The sequence below is a fragment of the Cheilinus undulatus genome, linkage group 2 (assembly GCF_018320785.1).
Source record: "Cheilinus undulatus linkage group 2, ASM1832078v1, whole genome shotgun sequence".
Classification (NCBI taxonomy): Eukaryota; Metazoa; Chordata; class Actinopteri; order Labriformes; family Labridae; genus Cheilinus; species Cheilinus undulatus.
The window spans coordinates 1626241-1653020 of NC_054866.1; the positions used below are offsets into that span (position 1 = coordinate 1626241).

At 39.9% G+C, this 26780-nt stretch overlaps 2 protein-coding genes across 7 annotated transcripts in view; both read right to left on the reverse strand.

Annotated features, from left to right (window-relative positions):
* The window catches only part of LOC121518202 (clathrin heavy chain 1-like), a 106987-nt gene extending 83616 nt beyond the window's left edge, over positions 1–23371 (reverse strand). For 2 of the 4 annotated variants that reach the window (XM_041800470.1, XM_041800478.1), the window contains exons 1-2: positions 22962–23370; positions 157–364 (exon numbers count right to left, since the gene is read on the reverse strand). In XM_041800470.1, the coding sequence (XP_041656404.1) occupies positions 157–364; positions 22962–23003 (250 nt within the window). In that variant the 5' untranslated portion in view covers positions 23004–23370. Of the gene's footprint in view, positions 1–156; positions 365–22961 lie in introns of all 4 variants that reach the window. The other 2 variants (XM_041800462.1, XM_041800487.1) reach the window with 2 other exon arrangements.
* Positions 23372–24925: 1554 nt separating this feature from the next.
* LOC121518278 (vasodilator-stimulated phosphoprotein-like) overlaps positions 24926–26780 on the reverse strand; it is a 76117-nt gene continuing 74262 nt past the window's right edge. For all 3 annotated transcript variants that reach the window (XM_041800508.1, XM_041800502.1, XM_041800518.1), the window contains exons 12-14: positions 25584–25653; positions 25336–25393; positions 24926–25246 (exon numbers count right to left, since the gene is read on the reverse strand). In XM_041800508.1, coding sequence (XP_041656442.1) covers positions 25212–25246; positions 25336–25393; positions 25584–25653 — 163 coding nt within the window. In that variant the 3' untranslated portion in view covers positions 24926–25211. The remainder of the gene's footprint in view (positions 25247–25335; positions 25394–25583; positions 25654–26780) is intronic.

Sequence of the window (26780 nt, forward strand, 5' to 3'; positions counted from 1 at the left end):
CCATGTTTTTAAAAACCACCATAGCCAAGACTATGACCAGCCAATACTCTATAGTTCTCTATTTGCTTCCAGAACCACTGAACACTTCCCTCAAGGCTGCACATCAGGTTATCTGCTGATGACACCATATACAATATTCTCTGTAGTACAGCTTACCTTTCAGGGCAATTACTTTGCTGGCGGGATTCATGATGGCACTGTCTGCAGAGATGGGCCTGCGTATAGGGTTGTTGGGGTCCGCCATATCAATGATGACAACCTGGGCCTGCTCGCCCACTTTCTCCCTTATACAGATGAACTTATCAGACTCCATGGTTAGAGTACTGAATCCAATGTTGGCTGGGTTAATTCCCAGGTTCTGGAGCTGAAATATGAAAGCATAAGAACTATGCATTAAGGCAATCATTACATGACTTACTTCTCCTTAAGTTAAGTGAAAAATAGCAGTCAAAGCCCTAACTGTAAAAGAACAACACAAAAAACACAGATTTACCATCTCTGACTAAAACTTTGGAGTGTAATGGAAGCAGAGAATCAACTTCAAAGGTAATTGTAAAAGATTAAGACATTTCTCAACATGCAGACAAATACTATTGTGTATGGATTTGAAGACTTTCAATTTTTGTTTTAGAAACACTGAAAAAATACGCAAATGTACGAAATGAAGAACACAAACTCACTGATTCTGTACTACTCACAGTATCTCAGAAAAATAGATGTTTCTAGCTAGAGATACAGTCATGGCCAAAAGTATTGGCACCCATGGAATTTTTCTAGAAAATACATTATTTCTCACAGAAGTTGTTGCAATTACAAATGTTTTGGAATACACATGTTTATTGCCTTTATGTACATTGGAACAACACCAAAAATCTGAAGAAAAAAGACAAAATTGACATAATTTTACACAAAACTCAAAAATGGGAAGGACAAAATTATTGGCACACTCAACTTAATATTTGGTTGCACACCCTTGGGAAAAAATAACTGAAACCAATCAATTCCTATAACCATCAACAAGCTTCTTACACTTCTCAACTGGAATTTTGGACCACTCTTCTTCTGCAAACTGCTCCAGGTCTCTCAGATTTGAAGGGTGCTTCTTGCAAAAGCAGTTCTGAGATCTCTCCATAGGTGTTCAATGGGATTTAGATCTGGACTCATTGCTGGCCACTTCAAAACTCTCCAGCTTTGTCTCCAAACATTTCTTGGTGCTTTTTGAGGTATGTTTGGGGTCATTGTCCTGCTGGAACACCCATGACCTCTGACTCAGACCCAGCTTTCTGACACTAGGCCCTACATTGTGGCCCAAAATCTCTTGATAGTCTCCAGATTTCATGATTCCTTGCACACAGTCAAGGCACCCAGTGCCAGAGGCAGCAAAACAACCCAAAACATCCTTGAAGCTCCACCATGTTTGACTGTAGGTACTGTGTTCTTTTCTTTGTAGGCCTCATTCTGTTTTCTGTAAACAGTAGAATGACGTGCTTTTCCAAAAAGCTCTACCTTAGTCTCATCTGTCCACAAAATGTTCTCCCAGAAGGACTGAGGCTTACTCAGGTACATTTTTTGCAAACTCCAGTCTGGCATTTTTATGTCTCTTTGTCAGCAGTGGGGTTCTCCTCGGTCTCCTGCCATAGCGCTTCATCTCATTCAGATGACCACGTATGGTCCCAGCTGACACTTTTGCACCCTGAGTCTGCAGGACAGCCTGAATTTGTGTGGAAGTTGACTGAGGATGTTTATCCACCATTCCAACTATCCTGCGTTGCATTCTTTTGTCAGTTTTTCTCTTCCATCCACATCCAGGGAGATTAGCCACAGCTCCATGGTTATAAACTTCTTGATTATATTACACACAGTGGACAAAGGAATTTCAAGATCTCAGGAGATGGTCTTGAAACCTTGAGATTGTTCATATTTTTCCACAGTTTTGCTTCTTAAGTCCTCAGACAGTTGTGGGCTCTTCTATCTCTTCTCCATGCTTGGTGTGACACACACAGACACACAACACAAAGGCTGAGTCAACTTTTAGACATTCTAACTGGCTTCAGGTGTGATTTCTAGATTGTCAGCACCTGTTACTGCCACAGGTGAGTTTAAATGAGCATCACATGCTTGAATAAAATGATTTACCCACAGTTTTAAAAGGGGGGCAATAATTTTGTCTGGCCCATTTTTTGAGTTTTGTGTAAAATTATGTCAATTTTGGCTGTTTTCTTCTGTTTCTTTCTGTTGTTCCAATGCACATAGAGGAAATAAATATGTTTATACTAAAAACATTTGTAATTGCAACAATTTCTGTGAGAAATGGTGTGTTTTCTGGAAAAATTCCATGGGTGCCAAGACTTTTGTCCATGACTGTATGTGGTTGACTGTCAGCAGTAGTGAAGACAGTCTGGCTGCAAACAGGTCATTTCTGACAGCAACTCTCTGTCATCTGAAACGGTGCATATCTCAGAACGGGGAAACACTTAACATCCTGGTTTCTGTTTGTCCATGTGTATGTTGTCAGAAACTGGGATATGCCAGTATCACAGCTTTGAGAAACCTGGTTTTGGTACCTGGAGAACTCCAAAAGACTTGACTTGATTCAACTGTTAATTTTACTGCAGATACTCTGAAATGTTGGGGATGTGTGAGGGACAGCTGGTCCACTTCTGCCCAGACAGAGTGAGTGACATCCAGGCTGCGGTGTCTGCAGTGGATCTGTGTGATCTGGCTGGCTGTGCCTAAACTCGCTCATATTTAGATAAACAGTGAACTGAACATGTTGATTTTTCAGCCATTAATAAAATGTGAGCATAATTTACCGTGGGTAAAGCTCACATTACAAGTTTCAGAGAGTTCAGAGCTCTGTGAGCTAAAGTTGGATGAACAGCATTCAGTAAGCATCCTCTTAAGTCTGTCAAGCCCTGAAATGTAAACCATAATTTTCAACTGTTCTTTTCAAAATAAAAGCTATCTTACTTGTTTTTCTGAAGCTGTTTCCAGGTCCATTATTTTTGGTGAATGAATTTAGTTGGGTAGGGCTGCACGATAAATTGATACGAAATCGTAATCAGATTTTTTAGTTTGGATGATGTTAAAAATATGAACATCACAAAATCAGCTTTCCCTTTACCTAGGGTAATTACGGTACGGCTCTCTCTTACATATCCGGGCTGCGTGCTTACAACATAGAGGGTTTGACATTAACGGTTCCCCGAATGCCCGGGGCAACTTCAAAAAGCTGATGGGCAAGCACGACTCTGAGCTTTTCTATTCATTAATTTCATTATTTTCTTCTCTTGTTTCTGTTACTACAGAGCCCCTGAGTAGCCAGCATTGTTGCCAAGTCCGCTTATTTAAAGCGACTTTGGGCTTGTTTTTCTGTAAAGCTGCTTATAAATATTGGTAGTCGTAGGTTATGGATTTTTTGGGCTTGTTTCTAAAGTGTAGTTGCTTATTTGGGCTTGATCCCACCTCCTTAATAAGTTGTCAAGCAGATATTTTTGATGTGTTATTTAAACGTGGGATAGTTTGTCTTGACTGTTCCCTCTGTCCCTCCCCTTTCCCCATAGACAGGCTTTAACTTCCAAATTTAAACGTTATTTTCTGTATGATATTACCGTCGGATGCGCTCGACGGAGGAGTGTGTGTAAGAGAAGAGAGAAGAGGAAGTCCGCTGGTGCTGCGTCTCTTCAATAAGCTCATTCATTAAAGTGTGCTGCCGTGTTCAAACTGAAGCTTCCCATTTCCTTGTTTTAACTATTTCTCCAGCCACATCCTGCCGATGCTCTCTCACACCCCGAACTTATGACAATTATGCCCATGTGCGTCGTCAACGAGCAGCCTATAACACACACGGATCGCATGTGGAGATAACGTCATATCCAGTGAAATTTGTCCAAACGTGGGTGTTTTATTTGATCTTTAATGCACTAATGATCATAAATATCATCAAAAGAGCAGAAATATAAAACCAAAGCTCCAGAATGAGGCAGGGTGAAACGATGTGTCTGGAGAGCTGCAGGTGTGAGGCAGGACTGCTTTTAGTCATTTGGAGGCCCAGGGCAAAGACCAACACGAGGCCCCTCCCCCTTTAACTACAGGATTAATAATAAGTGGAAAAAAATTAAAAAGGAACTTTTTTATGTTAATAAAGCCACAGAACTCCAGTAAATGTTTTAAGTTTGGTGAAAGCGGGGTCACTTTATTAATCCCTAGGGGGATTTATCTGTCTTTGTTTAAGGTTTGCACTTTATATTTATTCAAATTGTTTGCCAATTTATGAAATAAAAAATTGAAATAATTTATTCTGTTGTCCTTAGTGGTTTTACCAAAAATCGTAATCGTAATCGAAAATCGAGATTTCAGAGAAAAAAAATCAAGATTTTGTTTTTAGCCAAAATCGTGCAGCCCTAGTTGCGGGACTGCTGAGGTCTGCCTCGGAGTCTCAGCTAAACTTTCTTATTGATTCATTTTTATATTTATTATTACCTCATATTCATAAGAATTGGAACATTGCTGAAATGAAATTAGTACCATAGCTCCAATGTGATGATGGCATTTAATGGTGTTACATCCAAAATAATTCACAGTGGTCTCTTTTATCTCAGATTTAAAAATAAAAATGAGGGTTTGTGTTGTAAAAGTGAACATCACAGGCACCTGTGCAGACAAGATTCAGTGATAAGAAACCGGGATACTTATATTTCTCATATTTACTGTTTTCTGAACTGGCCACCAGGCATCAGAGCTCTCAAAGAGCGGCCACACGATCCTCCACCAGTGGTGATTGTCTTGTCCCAAGATACAAAACTTCATTCTGTCAGTCTGCTCTTTCTGTAAAAGGGGCAAAACTTTGGAACTCTCTACCATGAATCTAAAGTTGGAGACCAATAGTAATGCTTTTAAAAAAGGACTTTAATATATATATATACACACACACACATCTTTACACTGTACAACTAAAATCCCAATGCATTTAATGTGTTGTTGAATGTGTGTTTATATTTAAAATAAGGTTGACGATGTCAGAGCCGTGTTGTAGAGCTCAGGATATTCCGACACCAACATCATGAGCTACTCCATTGTTTGCTTTGACCAGCGAAGCCTGCTATTTCCAGGTTCTCTCCCTCCTTCAATGTGATTGGCTGCTGCCAGAAAGTTCAACATGCTGAACTCCGAGCGTCAGGGCAAATCTGTGCACGTTCATGTGGGTGGCAACCATTTCTGGGTCCTACTGCTGTGGTTAAAACCGCTTCCCTCATTAAAATGACTGGAGGCTAGGGGTGGCACAAAAAATTGATACACTAAAATATCGCGATACTTCCTGGCATGATATTGTATCGATATTTAAAATGCAGTATCGATATTTAATTAATTAGCTAATTATTCACTTTGTTGGTGCGGTAGTTTGTGGTGTAATTTCACCCCCTGACTGCTAGTTGTCAGCAGGCATCGCTAGCTGGCAGTTGACTCTTGCCTCTTCTCTCTTGAGACAACAAGATCACACGAGACTTCCGGTCTGCGTAAGCCGGTTGCTTGTACCTACCCAGCAGAGCGACTTCTGCCGCATTCATAGTGGATGTGTAGACTTATTTTGGCTTCAAAAACATTAAAGACCGCACAAACTTAGACAGGAGTTAGACAGTCATTTGCAAGATATGCCACGCCAGAGTAAAATACTGAGACAACACAACGAATCTACTAGTTAGGCATCATCGCATTAGCGCTACAGCTAACGGCTAACGTCAATAAACAAGCCCGTTGAAGCTACCACATGTCTCTACTCATGCAACCATAATCACAGTCGTATTATTTGTAAGGACCTGTCCCATGTGGTGTCGTTAAGAATGACGACTTCGGTAACACAAGAAAGAAACACTGGCCCGTCACGTCATGCCCTCCGCAAAACACAGTCCATCAGTCTTAAAGGTACAATGTGTAGAATTTGGCTGCATTTCGCCGAACAGAAACGGTGTACATGGGATACAATGTTTATATATCTATGTGAAGTATGTTAAAATAAGTGCACAATCATCCCCTTTAAACTTTCGTTTTCTTTTTACAAAATTAGAAAAAGCTTTTTAAATTTACATTACCGCGGGTCGCCCTCACGGAGGCTGCCATATTGAACCGCCATGTTGTCTACGGCAACATTTTGGGGACAGAAAGAGCGAAACGCGATTTTTAAATACGAACCTGCCCGCCGGTCCTGAAAGCTACCTGGAAGGCGGGTGGAGAAGAAGACTGACCTATAATCTATAAAAATAATGGTTACAAAAATGAATGAATAAACCCTCACCTCGTCACTGCTGTAAATGATGTCCGGCTCACAATCCTTTTTGGTCTTCACAGGCTCTCGTCGCCTAGTGATGTGACGTTTTGGTAACAGATAGGCTCATTCTAAAATCTGAACGCTAGATGTCGCTAAAATGCCAAATTCTACACATTGTCCCTTTAAAGCTGGACGTGACGATCGGCTCGTCTCCCATAATCTCCCTCCGCAAACACATTATGTGATGACATAAAAAACTGATAAAATATGAAATATAAAGGATTGGAGTACATTCACTCTATAATAATTTATTCCCCTTTTCTTAAAAAAAAAAAATCACGGTAGCATTTTAATTCAGTGCAACAAATGGGGAAAATCCTCATCTTCAGACTGAACAAAGATACGTAAAATGCGAGATGATGCAGAACTATATATTTTTTAAATAGCTTAATTCTACATTGTTAAATTCAATATTAACTTAAAATTACATAATAAGTTATACATATATATACTACACATATATGTATAGACTTTATGCACTTCATGTTCAGTATTTAGCTCAGTCTGTGTCAAATTCTGTGAAATTGATACTAAACTGTTGTGAATAAACTGAGAAATCCTGCACTTGACCATTTTATAACTATTTTGTATTCTCTAGTTAGACATATTTTGTGATGTATCGTTATACACGTGTGATGTGTATTTTTCCTGGTATATTCTGAAGGCATCATTACCATTCATCTTTTTCACTGGTGTTTAAAAAGCTAACTAAAGATTGCAAAAATCAGCAATATTGTAGAATCACAATTTAAATCGAATCGGCACCTAAAAAATCATAAAAAATCGAATCGGGAGAAAAGTGAATCGTCCCAGCCCTACTGGAGGCGGTGAGTTGCCGCGTGGCGCTATGTAAAAGCCTGGTTATTCATATCCCTGTATACAACAGAAATACTGGTGGTTTCTGATTACTGCATCATAGCTGTGCAGCAGGGTTGAAATGGACTTTTTTGCCTACTTGCCACAGCTGCAGGTGGATTCAAAAATCTACAAGCCACTCACATTTTTTACCAAAAAACTCTGATTTTATGAGCAGCATAATGTAATGAGGTATAACGTAATCATCCAGGCATACAGTTTTCAAGTTATCGACTAGAGCCCGACCAATTGATGGGCGGACTGATTATAGCGTATCACAGATTGATCAACATCAGTCAATATGTAGCTATATATATATGGCCTGTGGTGGCCAATCCATGTGTGAAAATGATGTCTCATGCTCCCTGAACCACTCTTTCACAGTTTGAGTCTGATGAATCCTGGCATTGTCATCTTGGAATATGCCCGTGCCATTAGGGAAGAAAAAATCCATTGTTTAAGAAATGAGAAGTTACTCATTGCATCAGCTGGGGTTAAATAACTTGTTGCCAGCTGAAAGATAATCGCTCATGCAGTAATTATCCAATAGGAGGCTCATACCTATTTGCTTAGTTAAATCCAGGTGGCGACTTTTTTTTTTTTTGGCCAGGCAGTGTATTTTGGGTGTTATAAGAATTTGTGTTCATGTACAGTATATATCCTGTGTATATCAATGTTCTTATTTCATATATCGGCCGATATATTGGTTATCAGCCAATATATCAGATATTGGTCAACATATCGGATATTGGCCCCAAAAATCCCATATGGGTCAGGCTCTAATCATATTACTGAGTTTAAAAATCCCAGCTTTGACATGAGGAGGAGGCAGGATCCTCTGGTGAGTTAGGGCGTAGGTGTGTTCAGTTCTGCTCACAAAGTCAGGGAGAGAAGTAGAAAACTGGGAGTCCATTTATGCAGTTAACCGTCACAAAATGACTCTTGGGTTACTCTTATTTGTCAGTCCCAGTGGCAGGTAGGGTGGGAAAATTTGCCCAACACCACAAAATAATACCCACAATTGGCCAGTAGCTGGTGCTAATTTCCTACCCTGCTGTACAGATTTGTTGATGTTTATTTTACAACACAAACTCTTAAAGGGGACATATTTTACCCCTTTTAAGTCAAACTTATATCAGTCTCAGAGGTCCCCAAAACATGCCTGTGAAGTCTGTTGCTAAAAAAACACTCCAGTATTGGATTTTTGCATGTCTAAAAACCCCTCTGTTTCAGCCCTGCTCAGAACAAATTGTTTCTGTGGCTTTAAATGGTAATTAGCTGTCTGACTCCACCCCTGACCACACCCCTCTCAGGAAATGGATGTGGCACTGCTGATGTTACAATGTTACAGACACTTTTATCCAAAGTTTAGGACCTGACTGGGATTTGAACCATCAAGCTCCCAGGCCAAAGTCAGCAGGGTAACCCACTGAGCTATCCAGCATCTCAGCTGGTAGCTGAGAGGAAGATCAGGAGAGGAGGGGGGAACCTTCTTCCAAGCGGGGAGGGCCAACTAAAACTGGGGGCGGGGGCTTACTCCCCATGGGACATCATGAGGATAAAATCTGAGAACGGCTTGTTTCAGCACACATATTCTGAAAGGTGGAGAAGGAAAGGGTGGAAGGGAATGGATTTTTCTGGTATTTGAGGGGATTTTTGCATAATATGTCCCCTTTAACAACGCAACTTAACGCTACTGAATGCCAACATCATGTTCAAGATATAACATTCAACTCGTTCCAACAACCTTCCAAATCTTACTGATAGTGCGGCTCCGTCTAATTTCTGAAAGGCCCTCTGTGATGACAAACCCGAACATGTAGTTGACGCGTGTTTCCAGAATAAAACGCCACAGTCCGTGATCTTCCTTTTGATGACTTTACTGGAAGGTTTTGTAGCATAGCGAACAAACTTACTTTGAAGTAAACAAAACAAAACCTCAGTTAAACACTGTGTAAACACGGTCAAAAACTACTGTGCTCTCTGGGTTCCATAGCTGTACAAAAAACAAGTTGACAACGCATGCGTGTCACGTTACATGTCTCGTCCAATAGGAGAGCTGCAGTGATTATCAGCTACAAATAAACATTTAGAATAACATTATAGGACTGTTTAAAGTCTCTAAATTCTAATCAGGTAAGATCGAACAAAACATTCTGTAGTATACAAAAGGCTGCCCCTAATTGATTAGGTTAACTACATATCAATTACCAAACATAAACATAGAGACATTTTTCTTTTTCTTAATAGACTATAAATCCCTTTTTCGACTTTGCGTGCATTTTTAAGGTTCAAAACAAATAAATGTCTTTATCTTACTCTGTCTTCTTGATCCTCATGATGCCTCCTCCAAGAGAGATATCTTGGTAATGGGTCTCTCTAATGTGCTTGTCTTTGTCTGAACACAGACGCTGCGTACTGTCCCCTTTGAGTCTGGCATTGTCTTGACAATCTTTCCTACTAGCCAGGAGTTTCGTGGTGCAGAGGAGTCTATGATGAGAACAACATCACCCACGTTGAAATTCCTTCTTGTTGTGTTCCATTTTTGTCTTTCCTGTAAGAGGGGTAGGTACTCTTGTGTCCACCTGCGCCAAAACAGATCCGCCATGTATTGGATTTGTCTCCATCGGCGACGCACATAAAGATCATCCTTTGAGAAGACACCTGGTGGAATATTTGGCTGTGTCCTCATCAGTAGCAGATGGTTTGGGGTCAAAGCCTCCAAATCATTAGGGTCATTTGAGGGCGTTGTTATAGGCCTGTCATTTATGATACTTTCTACTTCACACAAGAGTGTCTGCAGTCCTTCATCATCCAATATCTGTTGTTTTAACAGGGAACTTAGCACTTTCCTGACTGTTCTTATTTGGCGCTCCCAGACACCTCCGTGGTGGGACGCTGCCGGAGTGTTAAATATCCATTTAACTCCTCTTTTCAGCATGGATTCTTTGATCTTGGATTGGTCCAGGTCTTTTAAGGCATCCCCTAGCTCCTTCTCAGCACCAACAAAGTTAGTGCCGTTGTCTGACCGGAGAACTGACACTTGTCCTCTTCTGCTTAAAAAGCGGCGCAGAGCGTTAATACATGAGCTGGTGTCAAGGGAATGGGCTACTTCTATGTGAACTGCTCTGCTGGTTAAGCATGTAAAAAGCACACCATATCTCTTCACTCTACCACGACCCCTACTGACTTCAAATGGGCCGAAGAAATCAACACAGGTGTTTGTGAAGGGTGGCTTATCTAGTAACAGTCGATCTTCTGGCAAATTAGCCATTTTTTGCACACCTGCCTTGGCATGTAATCTTCTGCATGTGCTACACTCTGAGGTTACTCTTTGTATTGCTGAGCAGGCTTTTGGCACCCAGAATTTCTGTCTCAGTTTTGCCAGAATGTAATTTCTGCCTGAGTGTCCTGTCTCTTCATGTATATGACGGAGGATGAGCTTGGTGATCCAGTCGTCCTTGTGCAAGATAGCTGGGTGTCTTGCATCCAGGGGCATTGCAGCTCGGCTTAAACGTCCTCCTACTCTGAGTACTCCATCTTTCAAATATGGATCCAACTTAAAGATATGACTATCTTTCCTCACCTGATCCTTACCTTCTTGCAGGACTTTGAGCTCTTCTGCATACTTCCCTTTCTGACACAAGCGAATTAACTCCAACTCTGCCTTGTCAAGATCTTCCGTTGTGAGAGCTTGTTTTTCAAAGCTTTGTTTGTACTTGAGCATCCTTAACCGGAGCAAGGACTCTGCTTTAGCGGGGTTGTTTTCACTGTTACAGATTTCTTCTTGAAGATCTTTTCTTTTCTGCTTCATTTTTAGCAGAATGTCTTTTAGACGCATCAGCCAAGCAGTAGCTTTCTTAAGTCTACCAGCTTGAAAAGTGGTGTACAAACTGAGTCATTGTATCCAACCTTTCATCTGTTTGTATCAGAGACACTTGGGCTGATCTTTTGACCTCTGCATCATCTTCTTCCAAGTGAATGGGTTGGTCTGGGCATACTGGCCATTCACCCTCTGGTCTTAACAGGAATTCAGGTCCCTGTATCCAGTTTTTACTCCGCAGCAGACTCTCAGCGCTTAATCCTCTTGAAGCCTGATCTGCAGGGTTGTCTGCTGTGCTCACGTACTTCCACTGCGATGGCTTTGTTGCTTCTTTAATGAGTGAAACTCTGTTAGCGACAAATGTTTTATATCGTGCAGCATCATATTGTTCAATATACTTTAGTACCGTGACACTATCTGTCCAGAAGATGGATTCATCAAGCTGTAGCTGGAGCTCACACTGAAGCATCCTGTCCATTTTTACCACTATTACAGCCGCTGTCAGTTCCATCCTGGGGATAGTGACCAGCTTGAGAGGTGCCACTCTTGACTTCCCAATCAGGAATGAAATGAACTTCTGGTCGTTTTCGTTGGTCAGCAGGAGGTATGACACAGTACCATAACTGCTGTTGCTGGCATCGGAAAAGTGGTGCAGCTGAGCAGTTTTGACGTCACCAAATCCTGCAGGCTTGATGCATCTGCTGACACAAAAGGATGACAGCTTTTGTAGATCTGCCAGCCACTTTTTCCATCTTTTTGCCTGTTCTTCAGACACTTCATCATCCCATGCTCTCTTCTCTTTGCAGAGTTCCCTCAGGAGAAGCTTGGCGGGTAGAATAAAAGGCGCCAGGAATCCAAGGGGGTCGTAGGCTGAACTTACAACAGACAAGATTCCTCTTCTTGTACATGGCTTTTGTTGTACTTCAATCTTGAACTGAAACGTGTCAGAGTTTGTGCACCATTGGACGCCTAGCGCTCTCTCTATGGGTAGCTGATCATTATCAAGATCGAGATCTTTAATCTCTGAAGCCCTGTCCTCTTCTGGGATTGACATGAGCAGTGCTCTGGAGTTGCTTGTCCACTTGCTTAGGTGAAATCCTCCACTGAGACACAGCACTCTCAAGTCCTTAGCGAGTGCAACAGCGTGCTTATCTGACGACATTGAACTCAAACAGTCATCGACATAAAAATTGTTTAAGACTGTCTCAACTGCTTCAGGCGTAGCCCACTCTTTTCCATCCTCAGCTGTCCTTCTTAGTGCATATGAGGCGCAGCTTGGAGAGGAAGTTGCTCTGAACAGGTGCACACACATTCTGTAGTCTGCTGGCTCCGAGCTCAGGTTGCCATCCGGCCACCATAAGAATCGCAGTAAATCTGAATCCTCTTCAGGCACTTTAACTTGGTAAAACATGGAGTTGATGTCTGCCATCATGCCCACTTTATCCTTCCTGAACCTTGTTAGAACTCCAATCAGACTGTTCGTGAGGTCAGGCCCTTGAAGGAGTTGGCTGTTTAATGATACTCCCTGAAATGATGCAGTACAATCAAAAACAACTCTTAGCTTTCTTTTCTTAGGATGGAATACTCCATGATGAGGGATAAACCATACTCTTCCGTCGCTGCGGTCTAGTTCCTTTGCTGGTACTCTGGTGGCGTACCCCTTGTTTAACAACTCTCTCATGAACCTATCATACTCCTCATGGAAGTCAGGATCCCTGTGAAACTTTTTCTTGAGGCTTGTAAGACGCTGCTCAGCTAGAGATCTGTTGTTAGGCATTTTCATGTTCTTGTTTTTCAATGGTAGTCCAATGCAGTAGTGACCATCAACTACCTGCATTGATCTTTTCACTGAGTCGAGGAACTGATGGTCTTCTTGTGACACCTCAGTCTTGTCGTAGTATCCTCTCTCTGGGAAGTCTGCATTGTACAACTGAGTCAACAAATTTTCAACACAAGACACGGAAATATGATTGACAGATTGACTCACAATGTCCTGGTTAACCATAGTAGAACCTCTGAGTGGACCATTGATAACCCATCCAAGAGAAGTCCTCACCGCATATGGCCTGTCACTTCTATTGTTTATCTGCCGAGGTTCCATGGCCTTATAGACGTCAGTGCCTATAAGCAAGCCAACTTCTGCTTCAATGTGCGAGATGCGAACTTCCTGCAGGTAAGGCCACCGGTCTACATCTCTTTGCAGTGGTATGTTGTCCCTTTTCACTGGTATACTTGGTTGAGTGAACACCTGTGGAAGATCAATGTAGTTCTCCTCTTCCAATCCACACACTACTAGGTCTGACAGGATGTGCATGCTCACCCTTTTTTCAGATCCTATTGTGGTGAGTAGGACCTCTGTCTTTCTTCCTCTCAGATTAAGCTGCTGCATAACCTCACTAGTGCAGAAGGTCGCTGTGCTTCCTTGGTCTAAAAATGCATAAACCTGCATAATTTGGTTACCTTTTTTGGACTTTATCTTCACTGGAACTATGGGGAGAACAATTTCCCTGTTACCTGCCCCAGTATCCCTGCTACTTTCATTCTCTGCCTCTACAAAGGCACTAGTCACCTTGCTAGTGATCCCTGTGTTCTTATTTTCATCCTTTTCTGGTGAGACTGGAGCATCTTTTGTGACATGCAAGATACTTGGGTGTTTTCCTGAACATTCCCTGCATTGCATCCTTTTGCGACAGTCCTTACTCAGATGGCCTTGTGTGAGACAGCCAAAGCAGAATCCTTTACTTATTAGAAATCTGATTCTGTCCTTGGGGGTCTGTTCCTTTATCTTCTCGCAGACCTCTAGGGCGTGGCTCTTTTTACAGTAAAGGCAGGGGCCTTGAAAAGCATCTGCTGATTTGTCTGGATTCTGCTGCTTCTGTTGGGGCTGTTGAGCACCACTTTGACCTCTGGCGAGAGGGACAACTGTAGCAAAGCTACTCTTGAGGCTACTTCTCTTGATGTTTATCCTTTGCTTCCCCTTTCCTTCTACACCGACATCCAAGATATCGCCAAACAGTGGATCATTAATAACCTTTGCTTGCCAGTTGATAAAATCCACCACATCAACAAGCTTGGCTCTTCTTCCCTGTCTTGCTTGTATCTCATATGCTTGATTTCTCCACCGCTCTTTTAGCTTAAAGGGTAGTTTTGAGATGACAGTCTTCATATTGCTTGGGTTGTCCATCTCGTCCATGAACTCCACATCATTCATGGTGTTTCTGCATCCTATCAGGAATAAAGCATATGCATGTAAAGCTTTCTTGTCTTCTGTTTTTATCTGTGGCCATTCAAGAGCTTTATTCATGAAGGCTGTGGCTATTCTCAACTCGTCTCCATAGTGCTGTTGGAGGAGTCTCCTAGCTTCTATGTAACCTTCATCTGGCCTCATGTGTTCACAGCTACAAACTAGGTCACGAGGTTCTCCACTTGTGAACTGCTGCAGGTATAGTAACCTGTCTTGTTGATTTGCAGTCTTACTCTCAATAGTTTGTTCAAATGCTCTTATGAAAGAATGGTAGCTAAGTGGGTCTCCAGAAAATATTGGGACATCTCTCATTGGAAGTTGTGACATGTGTTGCTGCCTTACTAGCATCTCTGTTATGTCATTTTGACGCTGCATTATTTCACAAATGCCATCAGAAGTGACTGCTGGCTGTAAACAGTCTGTAGGTGCTGCTAAACTGGCTGCTCTTTGAGTTGAAGCCCTGAGTGGGACGTTAGCGGTCTGAGCAGATTGCTGAATGCCAACAGCAGTTAAAGAACCCACTACTGTCTCATCTTTAACTTGACAGATGTCTTTTAATCCTGCTCGGAGCTTGCACTCTGACTCATAATATTCGGTCATTCCATCTTGGCCATCTTCATAATCTGCATAAACTTTTATTTTTGCATCTGCTGCAGCAATCTTGGCATTTAGCTCCAACTGTTCCTTGCGTGCCTTTAAGTGCACCTCTTCTTTCTCTATATCTTGTTTTTCCTTTAGGAAAGCAGCATGTGCTACCAGTTCTTCACGCTCTCCCTCAAGCTCGAAGCTGCCTCAAGGCGAACAGAGCTTGTGTTGGACACTTGTGATGAGCGACTGACCACTGAACCAGTTCTCCTTCCTTTGGATTTGCGGCTGTTGACCTCTGAAATGCTGTCACTTGGCCCTACATCATCATCACTCACAGTGTCATCATTGTTCTCTTCTTCAGGATATGTCATTATCCTTTCTATCCATTTCTCCGTTTCTTGTAAAAAGTTCTCAATTTGCACACATTTGGACTTAAACCAGATTTCCTGATCCTCTTTTATATCTTCTTCCTCAAGAAAAGGTAACAGTTCTGCATTAATCTCTCTAAATTGTCCATAAAACTTGTCACAGATAAACAACACTTCCTCTTTAATAACTTCAACATTGTCTCTGTTTTTCTTTAGGGTTTCAATCTCTTTCATTTTACGAGTAAGCCGGGATAACTTGCCTTTTCTCGCATTCTTAAGCCTGTTCAGTTTTCCCTCTACAGCCTTTGCTGTGGGCTTGGGCGTCCTCTTGTGGCCGTCTGCCTCACCTTCCATTATTTACGGTTGCACTCTTCTTTGCACAAAACTGTCCTCTTTTCTTAACAACGACAACTTCTTACTCTTCCACAATATTTCCGCAGAAACTTTAAAGAGCTTTAACTTGAAGTGAATTCTTAAAAGTGATCGCCGCAGCTTGATTGTGTGACGTTTCAGGCTCACCTGGGCGCATCTCCCATTTGCATGGCTGCAAACTGAATCCTCGTTACTCGTTTTGCGGCTTCTCCATATCCGTAAGGTGCATGAGGCTTGTTTTATCCAAGGTAAGTGAAGACTTTGTTTAGTAATTCTCTTCTCCTCGCGTCGAGGTGTCCATCTGTATGCATCGTTCTCACAATGAGCGTAGTTTTTGACTAATGATAGTGCGGCTCCGTCTAATTTCTGAAAGGCCCTCTGTGATGACAAACCCGAACATGTAGTTGACGCGTGTTTCCAGAATAAAACGCCACAGTCCGTGATCTTCCTTTTGATGACTTTACTGGAAGGTTTTGTAGCATAGCGAACAAACTTACTTTGAAGTAAACAAAACAAAACCTCAGTTAAACACTGTGTAAACACGGTCAAAAACTACTGTGCTCTCTGGGTTCCATAGCTGTACAAAAAACAAGTTGACAACGCATGCGTGTCACGTTACATGTCTCGTCCAATAGGAGAGCTGCAGCGATTATCAGCTACAAATAAACATTTAGAATAACATTATAGGACTGTTTAAAGTCTCTAAATTCTAATCAGGTAAGATCGAACAAAACATTCTGTAGTGTACAAATGGCTCTAACACTTACGAATGAAAATTATTAATCACTGAGAAAGTTTAGCCAAGACTCATAGAAAGAGCTCAGCAATCATGAAAGTGACTTCATTCACTAAATAACTGTCCCAGAAACCACTTCAGAATAAAAGCATTATGTGAAAACTCAGGCAGCTCTAGATTCTACTTTAAGAAAAACACTGGAGCTATGGAATCTACATTTTAGACCTGGGACGTGTTGATGGATTAAAGTAGGAACCTTAACAAGTGCTGTTTATCCGTCTTCAGCTCACAGAGCTCTAACTCTCTGTAACTCCAAACATGAGCGGTCATTCTTCATCTCCAACTCTTATGTTTCATCTATTTCTATTCGTTCAAACTTGTCATCTCTGCTGCTGGATCAGTGACAGAAGAAAATTTACTGCATGAAGACCAAGTGCGCCTTGAATAACAATTCAATAACAGGATTCAAACTGAGGTATATAAAAATGTGTATGTTTGGATGTTTACTCAATTTGAGAGCTCTACTTATGCATGAGCAGTGAGTAAATACAACACTAGATGCACTTATTTTGTTTGCAGGAGTCACCAAAACTAACAAAATTGAAGTTTCTGACTGTAATTTTAATGTTGATATCATCAGTCAGTTTGACCTCCAATCTTTTTTCACAAGCATCATTGAGGAGGTTATTAACTGTAATCTCTGGTCAGCCTTATATAGTCTTTTCACTTCTTAATTTCAGTTTCTAATGTTTGATTAACATGACCGGCATCATTATCATTAGAGTCAATGAGAATTCATTTATTGCATTACATCTCAATATTAAGTTTAAAGTTTAGGAGAAGGAAAAGGCTGTATCAAAAGATTGCTCACGGGATTATATGAGTCAATATGATAATTTTTCAAAAATTATTGATCAGAATTTTTGAACCCAGTCCTATGATATACTGCACTACCCCCTCCCCAGGGCTCTCACACAATACAGCTCTATCTTTGAGTCAGATGGACACACAACACTGGCTGGCGTACTTCAATCACATAAAAACTTTGGATTTTAGTTACAGAGGATAAAGTTTCCACGTATGTAGTCAATATCTTTGAAATGCTGTCCTTGTTATAACCATCTGTTTATTTATACAGTGCCATGAAAAAGTATTTCTGATTCCTGATATTTTTTTGCATATTTATCACACTTGAATGTTTGGGATCATCAAACCAATTTTTTACATTTACCAAAGTAAATGCAAAATGCAGTTTCTAAATGATGATTTTATTTAATAAGGGGAAAAAAAAAAATCCAAACCTATCTGGCCCCGTGTGAAAAATAGGGCTGCAGTAAAAGATTCTTTTTGTAGTCGAGTACTCTATCGATTCTTCTGGCGATTAATCGAGTACTCTAATAAAAAAGACTGCATTTTTTTAATCTGTCACTTTTGCTTTTTCAAGAGAAGTAGTACATGAGAAAAGAAGCCTGATCCCTTAAATGAACTTCTTCTATAATAAAAATTGATATTAAAAGGTTCTCTAAAGGAAATACATTTTACAAAGTGCAATAAAGTTCTGATGACAGTTTACATTTCTTAAAGTTACAAGAAAGGAAGTTAAATAATGACATTAGATTATGCCATATTTGGGGTTTTGGGGATCCTCTCCCAGCACATTTTTTGGGTGTCAACTCTTTATTTCTTTCATTGTAGTTTATTTTTATTTTCCAATTTGTCATTAAAGTAAAGGGACACTTGATCATTTGAACATCCTCTGGTTTATGCATGAATGTGATATGTCACATTATAACAAGAATAAAGCTCCATCGTTCACACTGAGGTCTGATGATGTCTGAACGGTCAACCTTTAGATTACAGGAATATGGTTGATTTTTTCAAAGAGTGTTCACTTTTAATCACTGATGCACGATAAGTATTTTTTTTTAACCGATACTGATAATTTCCTACTCCTGATGGCCGATAACCGGTGTATTTTTTTCAATTGTTGATTTAACAAAAGAAGTTTATTTGATGTTTTTATGCACATCTGGGGGTAAGAAGGGGTTAATATGTAATAAAAAAAGATATTTGTAACTAATTCTTACCAATATCACTCATGTTTTAAAAAAAAGAACTACTCTGACTTTTTAACTGTTATTATAGTTAGCTTTTTTTAGTTAAACATTTGTGTACCAAGTACAACATACACAAACAACTGACAGATGGTTTTCCCCCATAAAACCAAGTGATAACAGGCTGTTATGCTTAAAAAAATGGAGATATTTGGGTCTGGTTTTTTTTCTGTTTGTTTGTTTTATGTTTTTCGCTGCTTAAGCCAGAATTAAAGAGAGCTGATGTTTTACATAAAGATTAAAAATATGCACTGACATAAGTCATATCAGAGATAGGTTAAGAATGTAAAGTCCACCGTGGTCTAACTGAATGAAACCACGTCAAACAGAGCAGGCAGGCATAAGGAAAAAAGATCACACAACCTTATAATTGTTATGATCTTGTCTTTTTGTAAAACACTGCAATTGTATTTATGGTGTCTTATAAACCCATGAAGGGTTGGGCACTTTTTGTGCATGACATGTAAATGAAGAACAATCAATCAATCAATATACGTCTATGTAAGTAGCGATGGATCAGGAGACTGTCAGACTGATTTTGTTATTATAATGTTGCGCCTTTTGGCTCTGGCAAACTTTCTGCAGTTTTCAATGCCTGCTTAGGATCAGAGCTCTGCCTGGTATTAGCCATTGACTCGGTCCTAATGCCCACGGCTGAGGCTAGTGGCGAAACACAGCACGCCGCGCAACACACGGTGCGATGTCCAGGCTACAGCATGGCCGTATATGGATACATGACTGATTTCAGCGAAGCCTGGAGGCTGATAATTTGCCTTGAGGAATTTTTTGAATCGAATTACCCGGATAATTCGAGGAATCGTTTCAGCCCTGAAATACACTACCTGCCGCAGTAACAGTCCCCTATGTTCCATATGGAGGGCTGATACATATCAGAAATAACTGTTCAAGACAGTGTGTTTAAATAAGTTCAAGAAAAAAAAAAACAAGAAAAAAAAAAAGACCCAAAGTTTTCATCGTGATTATAAAGGGTTAAAGGAAAAGTCCAGCTTGGTGCTTTAGAGTGATCTGAGGGAATGAGGAAATAACAATGTTTGGTACTGAAAATGTTTGCTGTTTTAATGCATTTTAATACAAAATTTCCATAATATGTTCCTAACTTAAAGGTAGTCAGGGGTCCTCAATTTTAAACAGTTGTCCAACATTTACAACATTAAAAGTAAAACTGTAATGAAATGCAGGTTTCTGTTCATTTTGTTAAAAGAGATTTTTATCAAATGCACAGACCTGTCTGTAACTACATTTCAGAAACTGCTTTTTTGCTGTAACCGAGAGAATTTTTTTACCAAAAACCGCCTGATATCAGTCGTAGGCTCCTATACCAAATGAGGGGTGGGCGATATGGGGGAAAAAAAAATCGTATCACGATGTTTTTATGGCCAGATCACAATCTTGATTTCATCATGACTTTTTCATTACATTTTTAAGACAAATCTGTAAGTTATTGACCAGAAAAACAACCTTTTTCTCTGTATATTTTTTTCAAATACAATCAACAAGTCATGTTTTCCTCTTTTTTTCTGCAACAACCTGTTTGCCAATGCATTAAATCTAAATATATTTATATAAAATGAAAATATACACCCTGAATATGGAGGTCTTATCCCACAGTATATTTAAGTCCCAAACATTTATTTTCAAGAATTTGATCAATATTTGAGGCCCATGGTTTGGTTATGCTGTAGAGTAGTGACTGTATGCTTTTTTTTAATGCAATCTTGATTTTTATTTGAAAAATGCACATGCATACGTCAATTCACAGCGGTGAATTAGGCTGTGATGAGCGGTGACGTATATGTATCACACTACCTGCCTGCTGCTCACAATGAAGGAGAGAGGAGGAGGAAAGGCATGATTAGGTGCTGCAGCATATATAAATGCAGGCTGAAGAAATGCATGAAAATCAATGATTTTACTGTTTAAAACACTTTCTAATAATGGACAATCTATGGACCTCGTGGACATCGCCACCTCCCCCTTCAACGCTGGTGTTATAAAGTTTCACTCACGATTAAGTTACCTGTCAGGTGGAAAGGGCTGTAAATAAAACGGGAAAACAATGGAAAGCAAAACAATGTATGCTGTAACTGTTACAAAAACAGTAGGCTATCTGCCTCTGCCATGCTTTACTCTGCTGACTGCGGTATGCGCCATCTCTCTTCCCTGTTCCAACCTTGGCAGACGGAGGACGCCGTCTTAAGATCTCATCAAAAAATGTTATTAGCTTTGTAAAGATTGTGCAAATACATTTGTTATGCACATTAATGGTTCAGAAAACCAAGACACAGCTTCACAGCTAAGACAGTTAGAAAGAACTAAATCTTAAGTTTAACTTTCACTTGCAGCGTGAGTCTCCGCTGCATCAGGAGGCAGAAGGGGAGGGGGAGAGGGGGCAAAGAGTGAGAAGAAATAGAGCCGATTCCACAATAAAATAGCATTAGCAGATCACAGATAAATTCTATTTCTTCACGATCTGAGATCATCTTATCGCACATCCCTATACCAAATCGTACCGAAATAGTATCATGGCAGATTTTATGATATTGGCCAAACTTAATGTTGTCTAAAATGTCTATATCGACATTGTATCGTGAAGAAACATGTGATTTACACCCCTAACAGCAAACATTTCCATGGCTTGACTAAAGGTTGTTAGCTCATAGATTCAAAGAATGAGCAACATATGTCTGAATCATTTGTGCAGCAGCTCACCTTTTCTCCCTGTCCTCACCTAACTAGGGCCGTCAAAATATTAACATTTTAAATCACAATTCATTTCTACCTGTTCTAAATGTACCAGACAGGAGCATTTCTTAAGATTCAAATATCTTTATTAACACAAGTGGACAAAAAAGCTTTACTTATGATAATGTTTGTTCATGGCAACAACTCAACACAATGTACGCATAATGTCCAAAATATTCTCCAGATTACGCTCAAAGATACTGAATGCTCTAAAAATATGAGAGCATAGAATGGTAAACTCAAGCCCAGCAATCCACCAAAGATGGAGATACTGACCTTAATGTAACATTACTGAATAAAACCACAATGTAGTGTTCAAATTTAGACTTATAGAAGTTACTCCTCTGTCCTCAGCAGCTTTAAATGGAACAACAGATCTCATCTGGACATACAGAACATGGTCAGCTAAGTTTAAATCACCTAAAGATGATTCCCTGGACCCTTCACGCTTAAAGAGAATTTCAATCTCACATGGGGGAAATAAAGGCTCAGAAACACCAAGTTTCTGACTCAAAACAGAATGATGCAAAACATAGCTAATAAAGAGAGTTACAGGTTAGGTAGGTTTACAGTAATAATGTTATATCGTTTCTATGAAACCTAAAACATTTTATCATGAAAATACAAATTGCACTACATCAAAGGTTATCTATATAAATTGCATTTATTTTTTCAGCCATGTCGAATACTAATTACAAACTGTCTGGACTAATGATGAGATGGATTTCCGCCCCCCCATTCTTTTAATTCATGGCTCACATTAACATCTTACAATGAAACTGAATGAGAATTTTACGTTCGTCCTGGATTGTTAGTCTTGTGCGTATTCTAGTTTCTGAGTTTAGTGACCCTGATTGTTGTTAGATATCACAAAGTTAAAGTACAGATCATCTAGTCAGAAACTGTGGAGAAATTGTATCACTAGTGACTGAAAAGCTGCATTTACTTGTCAGAAAGAGTTGGGCTTGAATGAAAGCGAAGAGGGTCCCTTTAAAATGACCAAACAGAATGATTTAAAACACTTTAGAAGTCCTGACCATGAGCTTTACCAGGATATACACTAGTGAGAAAAAAGCAGTTTACTATGAGGGTGGTTCACTTCATGGTTCAGCTACCAAACAGTACAATCTACAGATATGGACATTCCCAACATTATTCTACATTTTTTCACCTGGAAGGCTTCCTAAATCTGGTCTGGCTCACGGACTTTGGGTCCAAACAGACAGCAGATGAACACGGCTTTGCAGCTGTAAGTCCATTTAAGAAGGATCAGTCACACGAAAACTGTTCAGGGGGCATGTGGACCAAAATCATGACCACATCTTCACAAAAACTTTGCCGTGATCCAGGTTGGCTTTTTTTCGTAGCTGTAATTACCGTCAGAAAACACACTTCCACCATCGTGACGCATACAACTACATCGATCATATGTGAAATCTGCTGTCACACTACGTGGGTTCATGTATGTTAATGGAATGTCGGTAAGGTTGTCGACAAGGCTCTAACGACCCTGGCCGACGTTGAAAGCCTGCTTGATAACGATGGGTCGACAAGGATAACACGCAAACTCGTGTAGCAATAGTGTCAGAGAAATGAATGAGCTGCTAGCCTGAGAGCTAGGTATTAGCTGTGGGCTAAACGGGGGAAGGGAGGTCATTCATTTGTTGGGGGTATTGACGTTAAACGTTAGCTTTGCTACCAAGCTGTCAAACAACTGTTATGCAGTCTGATAAGAAGGTTCATTTTCTCAAGTCCAGGACTTCGGATACATACCTGCAGGTGCTCCTGGAAGCGGATGGGTAGAATTTGAGCCATTGCGGCTTCTTTAAATTCCCACAATCCTGGTACTGTAGCCGCACCGCTAGCTGGCTAGGCAATAGCACCGCGCTAGCTAGCTACGACCTCCTCACTGTACGTGTAGGTCGAAACCAGTCAGTGAAAAACAGTTAGATAAAAAGCTGTTGTGACGTGTTGATAATCGCGTTTCCAAATCCTGTGCTCAGTAACGCGTTAAATACGTCCCAACCCTCTGCCTCCTCTTTGCACTGCATCGATGGATAGCAGTGATTACGGCTGATCCTGTGTCCAAAATCCGCAATGGCGGCGGGAACGGTACTGACGCTTTCCGGAAGCATCTATGGAACTCTGGAAGGACACTGACTCTATCATCTTGACATGATGGATATCAATAATTCCTTTTTTCAGTCAAAGGGAATAAATAATCCGTTGGTGTTGAACTCTTATTAGGTTCGGTGTGTACAATCATTTATCTAAAAGAAGATGTTTATTCAAATGCAGAGCAATTCCGTGACCAAAAATGAAATAACGGTTCTTACAACTCGTGAGAGAACATGACTTAAAGCTATAGAGTTGACCCTCGAAGCAACCATTTAATTTAGCACATACCAAACCATAAAATAAGTTGGTCCACACTGTCCGAGTTTTTGAAAGGTAGATTCTGTCATTAGCCACAAGCCATTTGTTTCATTCAAATTAAAAGGTCTGAATTAAATTAGAAAACAAAAATCTATCATTAAAATTATCTAGGGTAAGCAATATTCAACCAGATGCTTATAACAACTGTCTCATGTACATGATTCATTTTTATCTTTTACAAAAGTTTGCCACCAAGTCCCATGGTTCATATTCACTCATTTGGCCAAAAGTAAGTAACTTTTAAAACTGTACACAAAAGAGAACTCAAGACAAGATAGTGCATTTCAAGAAAAAGCTGTATTTCACTATAAAGGCATCTCCAATCCAGTGTCTATAAGCTGATTTCTCATAATTCAGTGTAAAAAGCCTAGACTCTATTAGAAAACAAAAGTTAAACAAAAAATAAATCATAAGAAAATCATAACTGAAAAAAGGAAAAAAAGTCCCCACTCACCAATAATTTCAATTAAAATAAAAACAATGTCCTTTTTTGAATACAATTCCCTAAAAACAAATTCTCCTTATTTATATATTCATTTATATATATATATATATATATTCATATATGTATATGTATTTATTCATTTATTCTCAAGGCAGTTGGTCATGGCCAAATAAACTGACCTCATCATGGCCATTTCTCATGATTCCCAGCAAGTATAAAAAAATAAGACAGAACTGAAGACAACTACAGGTTGCACTTCACTAACACCCAAACATTTCATTTTGAGTGAGTGGATAGTCTGTCAAGGCAGTGTGGCACAGAGGCACACTCCCTTTGGAACATGTGCAATGGAAGGAGAGCACATCCCAACACATCATTTAACATCAACACACTAAACCTTCACAGCATTCGGATTGTCCATCTGATTCCGTATGTTTGTCATCTTCTCCTCCTACTTCTCCATCTCGTAGCAGTGAAGACAGATTTTGAGCTATTGCTGGGAACTCAAGTCCATTTGTAGGAGATACACTGCAGTAGTCAAAGAGTTGGGGTCATTTGAGGTTTAACAGTTGTTTGCCATCTGAGAAGGAGTGATAAATAATCTCAGAGCCAACATCTTGAATGCCTGAATTTACATGGAAACTGAAGAATTCTCTTTCAATAATTGGTGTGTCTGATAGCAGATGGTAGAAAACAGGTGGCAGGGTCTCTGCAAGACAGATGAATATGATGAGTGTACCTGATCAAAAAACAAAAGAGCAACTGTGGCTAAGGTTATGTGCTATACTGTATATTGGTTCAGATAAACAGAACAGAGTGCAGAAGAGGACGGGATAAATGAATAGGAGGGATAGGATAAGTGTGATGACAACAGGTCAGTCAGTGAGATATGACTTTATGGTGACATGGTAAAATGAGTAGGTTCCCTGGGTAAATATTTACAGCACATGAAAATTCATGATGTACACATAAGCAGGTATGCTCACATGGGTTTAAGTGAAGACAGAAAGAGAAAAGAAAAAAAATGTGCAGCAGAATAAAATAATCCCTGGGCTACATGGGAGGGCTCTGTGGAGGATAGGTCCCATCAAACCTTGACCACATCAATCACATCCCTCTGATATGCTTTACAGTTAGCAAAACTATGTGCTTCTCTTTTGCAGCTCCTGAATAAAGGCTGTGGAAGGGAGATGAGAAACACAAAATGAGCACCCATTTACCATAACAAATTTGGGAATAAATTTAAGAGAGAACAAAGAAGATTACCTCCAATGATTTCCTCTTTGACTTTCTGTAGTTCTTTCCGCACCTCTTCCAGGATCTCCTGCAGAATTTTGATTTGCAAACAGTCAGATGAGATGGCACAATTTTTAACAAATGTGTAATGCACACTTAAATAGCCAGGGTTGTAATAGATGTAAACAAGCATGTCTACTCAGAGTTTCTTCCCCTACAAACCTATTTTATAAAAGGCATGAAAAGACTTGAAAATTATGGGATGATAAGAATTTTACCTGTTTCATTTTCTCTAAATCTGAGTCATCCACTCCTCCTGCATCATTACTGTGCCCTGCAGGCTTTGCCCTTTGGAAAAACATTAAACAGGAAATGCAATAAAACAAGGATTAGAGAAGAATATACACTATATATACAGTGCTTAACACATTTATTAGACCACCTGTCATAAAAATGAGAAAACAAATATTTTAGAAACCTTTCAAAAACTTGTTTAAAACTAAAAATGTTATTGCTATTTATTTGGCAAATAACAAACTGAAACAACTAAATAGTCCTTTTTCACACATAATAACCAAAAAACTTCATATTTTGTACGGCCTCTTTTGTCCTTGATAACATCTTGCATTCTTGCTGCCATTGTCCACACTCTCTTTTGTTACTGAGTTCCAAATAGTTTCTAGCTGTTCCCACAGACGTGCTTTAGATGAAAATTTTGTGCCATCAATCTTTGAATCTACTAAATCCCAAATTTGTTCAATAGGATTCAAATCCAGACTTTGACTTGGCCAGTCCATCAGTTCCAGTACTCCATAGTCTCTGCACAGCTTTGAAGTCTGTTTGGGGTCATTGTCTTGTTGGTATATGAACCCACGACCAATCAGATTCAGTCCAGAAGGGATTCCATGATGCACTTAGATGTTGTGGTAGACATTCTTGTTCATGATACCGTCCATTTTCACTCATTTGCTCAATAATGGCTTCTTAGCGGCTCTTCTTCCCTTTAAGCCTTGTTCCCTCAGTCGTCTGCTTATGGTCATTCTGGAGACTTTCTCAGACTCTGATCTAGAAGCATTCATCTCTGCCTGAAGATTAGCAGTGCTCTTCCTTCTGTCTCTAGCAGAGGTGGGAGAAAGTCATTGTTTTGCAAGTCTCAAGTAAGTCTCAAGTCTTTAATCCCAAGTCTCGAGCCAAGTATCAAGAAAAGACGTGCAAGTCCAAGTCAAGGCTCAAGTAAAGACAAGACAAGTCGAGTGAAGTCTGAAGTCATAGGCTTGAAATTTTCAAGTCCTTAGAAGTCATAAGCACTGTTTACCAAATAAAAAGCCATTTTAAACAATGTAACAATCTAGTAAATTTGACAAATACAATGAAAGCATTTTGAATTGTTTTATTTTTTTAAATAAAATCAGACCAGTGTGACAGAACTTAATCACACAGAAAAAGAGTGCTGACATAGCATTCAGGATATAATC